The sequence below is a fragment of the Triticum aestivum genome, chromosome 7B (assembly GCF_018294505.1).
Source record: "Triticum aestivum cultivar Chinese Spring chromosome 7B, IWGSC CS RefSeq v2.1, whole genome shotgun sequence".
In the NCBI taxonomy this organism is placed as follows: domain Eukaryota; kingdom Viridiplantae; phylum Streptophyta; class Magnoliopsida; order Poales; family Poaceae; genus Triticum; species Triticum aestivum.
This window is the reverse complement of record NC_057813.1, coordinates 685,850,752-685,854,858: the sequence shown is the minus strand read 5'-3', so window position 1 is coordinate 685,854,858 and position 4,107 is coordinate 685,850,752. Positions and strand designations below refer to the sequence as shown.

At 46.8% G+C, this 4,107-nt stretch overlaps 1 protein-coding gene across 1 annotated transcript; it reads right to left on the bottom strand.

Moving 5' to 3' along the window:
- On the bottom strand, window positions 1–2,195 carry LOC123162617 (uncharacterized). Its single transcript, XM_044580381.1, has 6 exons — window positions 1,585–2,195; window positions 1,372–1,474; window positions 1,014–1,069; window positions 697–861; window positions 397–510; window positions 1–291 (listed from the first exon to the last, which is right to left on the bottom strand). The coding sequence occupies exons 1-6, from the start codon at window positions 2,137–2,139 to the stop codon at window positions 190–192; spliced, it is 1,095 nt and encodes a 364-aa protein (XP_044436316.1). The 5' UTR covers window positions 2,140–2,195; the 3' UTR covers window positions 1–189.
- Between the last annotated feature and the right edge of the window lie 1,912 nt (window positions 2,196–4,107).

Genomic DNA, 4,107 nt, shown 5'->3' with positions numbered 1-4,107 from the left:
AATACGAGCCTCATATCCTAAGCTAAGAAATGACAAAGATACTCAGTGCCAAATCAAAACTGGAATTTAGCCCTCATCATAATTGCCGCGATTGGACACTTCCAGTATATACTCTAGATGATTTTACTTATAGAGATAGCACCTAAAAAATGACCAGGGCTTATCTAGGAACATCAGAGGTATGTCATCCTAGTAATCACTCAGGGGCTTCAGATTAGGATAATCCGCAAGAAGCCTCTCTTCGGAAAGAATGTCGTTCTCTTCTTGAGGAGTCCATAAAACAGTAACACCCTAAGATAGTAGGAACAAGTTGGAAATTAATCATAAGTGATGTCAGATGGAATTAGATCTGGAAGCAGTTTTGAATTATGAAATAGTAGGAAAGATGCTCCATACCCGGATTTCTCTTGTAGGTATAGAATTAAGTTTTTCCAGTACGGCTACCAGATCAGCAGGTGTTTTGATTTCTGCGAACTTCAGTGCTCCATCAGCAGCCACTAGGATGGTTACCTGAAGAAATTGTAAATCATCACAAAAGTCATTATGTGCAAACGTTTAACTTTACATTTGTAACACAAGAATATCAGGCTACGAGAAGAACTATCATCACCGACATGTCCAAATCAATAAGTAGTTCGCATCAAATAGGAAGGCCATTTTCCTGGAAGCATTTTACGGTGGACGAAGTTAATATACCACTATATATTCGTTGCTGAAGCCATCTGGTTTCTTGGAGTACTCTTTCTTCCTCTTGATTCCGTCCAAGTTGTAAAGTGTTTCTTCATCAAATTTGCTCCTCTCCTCCAGAGAAATTTTATCGAAATGCCCCTCCCAAGAATCAGCTCCAACTTTGACATCAGCCTAACGTAAACGAAACATAACAAAATTACAAGATCAAGTGGGCTAAAATACAGAGGATTTCATGCAAGATCCTAGTTGTCATAACGAAGAAGATCCATCGAGCCCCATAGACATTATTTATCAGCACGAGGTATACAGTATATGTTTCTTACTGATAAGCTTGAAGAGACGCAGCAATCATTGTGACGGTTCAAGGCGCATATGGTCTCTGCATAATGAGTCAGATGAACAGGATAAACAAGGTAGTACTGATGAACATCTGATATCAGCGTAGATCTCTACGAGATGTATTATTTGCAGTAAAACGTCTCACAGTGATAACTATACAGGTAAATGACCAATATTGTGCATATAATCGGCAACGTATATATCCGATTATTTTTTTAGATCTAACAACAAACTGAAGCTATTGCACAAGGAGGCATGGAAGTCAATGCATTGTAGAGGAGTCATGTTCTTATACACTTAAGTACAGCTAGAGACTGAAAACCTAGAAAGCACATTCATCACCTGTCAATATGAACTTATACCAACGCTGGTTAGAAGCCTCCACCTTCTCAGCAATCTCGTTCAGTTCCTTCTGAAACGGCTTTGCCAAGCCCAGCAACGCAACCTGAAATCATCATGAACCCCACCGATCGACTAGCATCATGATTTTGTAAGCAGAGGCAAAAAAGGTACTCCTCAATTGCTTATGAATGGGAAAATATCAGGTGAACCTACCTGGAGCTTGACCACGGTTCTCCTCGGCCGGGTGTAGTGCCACACGGCGACGGCCAGGAGAATGAGGCCGATGAGCATCAGCCACGCTTGCACGAGTACGGCGGGGTCAACGTCCGCAGCAGCCCGGGGTGGTGCGGCCGCCGTCCCGACCGACTCGTGAGTCGTCGAAGAATCGTACCAAGATGGTCCTGAGGAGGACGAGCTGGAGGATGTTGAGGAGGACCAGGAGGAGGAGCTGCTGGATGTTGAAGAAGAGGAGCTCGAGGACGAGGAGGAGGAGCGCCCGCCCATGGAGCCGCCGGACGCGGCGATCGCGGTGGGCGGGGTGGCCACGTTCGCGGCCGCAGCGGCGAGTAGCAAGGCGACAGCGACCGGGATCTCACGGGCCGCCGCTACCGCGTCGTCATGGCTAGTCGGCGGCAACTTCGAGGCTGCACGACTGGGCGGGGGCGTGACGGGGAACCGGAGATTGGGCGGCCGTGCCGGCGCCGCCGCGTGGCGTCGCGCTTCCGAGAGGGGAACCGAACCGTCGGAGCAGCCGGCGGTGACCGCCATCAGAAGCGGAGGTCCAGGGTTTGGAGAATTCCCCGTTTTCAACGCGAAGATTCTTTTACTAGCCCCGTTTGCCAGCCGTGTAGATATACGAAAAGACGAATTCCCCGTTAAGAAATCAAATTGAAATATATGTGCAATTTTTTAACAAGAAAAAACTTAGTTTTACTAGTAACACATAAGTACTACAGTATAGACCAACATACAAACTGCCATGTACGTACTAAACACTAAAATGTCTTCCCCCTAACACTAAAATGACCAGGAAGATATCTGTCGAAATAGGTTTTTAGAGCATCTACAACCCAACCAGCAAATTTAGGTCCTCAAAAGTCCGTGTATGCGTTCAGACCTGGCGGCCTTAAATTTTGCCATTTACAACCACAAATCCTATTCTGAAACATTAAATACATGCAAACACATGCACGTCGATCATTTTGGGTGTTTAGTCCGTGTTGGACCGGTGGGGTTGTTAATAAGCACCAAATAAATTGCTCGTACTTAAGATTTTTCACATCCGTGTTGGGTCGGCGGGGTTCGGGGTTTAGTCTAACCTCGTCGCATGAGCAGCGAGGTGACCGGCTTAAATAGCCGTGTCGTCCAGAAGCAATAAGTTTCCGTCATCATTGCATCCTTTGTTAAGATTTTTCTCTAAGAAGATTAATAATCATGATCTATATCCTTCACAAAGGAAACATTGATGGCTGCCTAATTTTTTTTAATCACTATGTGTCGAACACACAGAAGGCAAGGTGCAATCTGGTGCAAGGGCAGCAGAGCTAGCAGACGTACGGCGCAGAGGAGCAAGTGAAAAGGGGTAGGTCGAAAGGGGGTTGTTGGTTCACTTTTTGTGGTGGTCGGGCTGTCAGTTCCGAACGGGCGGTCGCGCCATGGCCGCCCCATATCCGCCCAAGATTTGGGTTGGATATGACGGGTGCCGATCAGCTCGGACGTTTGAGACCAGTTTGAGGCGTCCGTCTGGATCGGTTTTTTCAACCGGTCAATGACCAGGGCGTCCGTCAGGCATTTGGGAACGGTTTGTGGTGCCCGGTTATAGATGCTCTTACCCTGTTTTTTAAATAAAGCCAACACCATGTCCATACAAGAGTTACAAGTTCAACGCAAAAGAGGATCCCGCTGGGCATCAATACAAACACGGCTAAGAAAAGTATAAAAGAAATAGAGAAAAAAGACCATCAAGTGGCCCTAGACTCAGGGCGGCTGCTACACGGCAAGGTGGCGAGCAACATCATGCAGTGTGTTCATCGTTAGTCCCAGTTGTTCTCGGCCGCGTTGCCTAGAAAACAGGTACGAGTGCTTAAAAAACGCCCGGAATTTGAAGACCGGGTGAGAAGCCTTTCAAAGAAAGTCCCCCTCAATCATCATCTTATCACGCATCGTTCATATAGTCCAAACTAACGCAACAAACAGAAATCAAAAGAGGCGTCTCCTCCTACCAGCCTGGTTGGCTTTGGTTTGAATGAACCCAGCCGGGTCCAGGGCCTCCCTGTTGGGGAACATAGCATGCAATTTCAAAAATATTCTTACGATCAAACAAGATCTATTTAAGAGATGCATAGCAACGAGTGGGAGAGTGTATCTTCATACCCTTGAAGATCGCAAAGCAGAAACGTTTATCAAAGCAGTTGATGTAGTCGTACACCTTCACGATCCGTCCCGATCAACTATCGAATGTACGGCACCTCTGCGTTCAGCACACGTTCAGCTCGATGACGTCCTCGCCTTCTTGATCCAGCAAGACGGGCAAAGTAGCAGATGAGTTCCGGCAGCACGACGACGTGGTACCGATGTTGGTGAAGAACAATGGGCTAGTTTGGGTTGCACCCTGGGATGCATGCCAGGAATTTTTTGGTGCCTGGCATTGGCCTGGATAGTTGAAGTTTTCTGCCTGACCAGGCTAGCCACGCATCAGTATGTTTGGTTTCTTTCCTGGCCTGGTGTTTTGTCCTT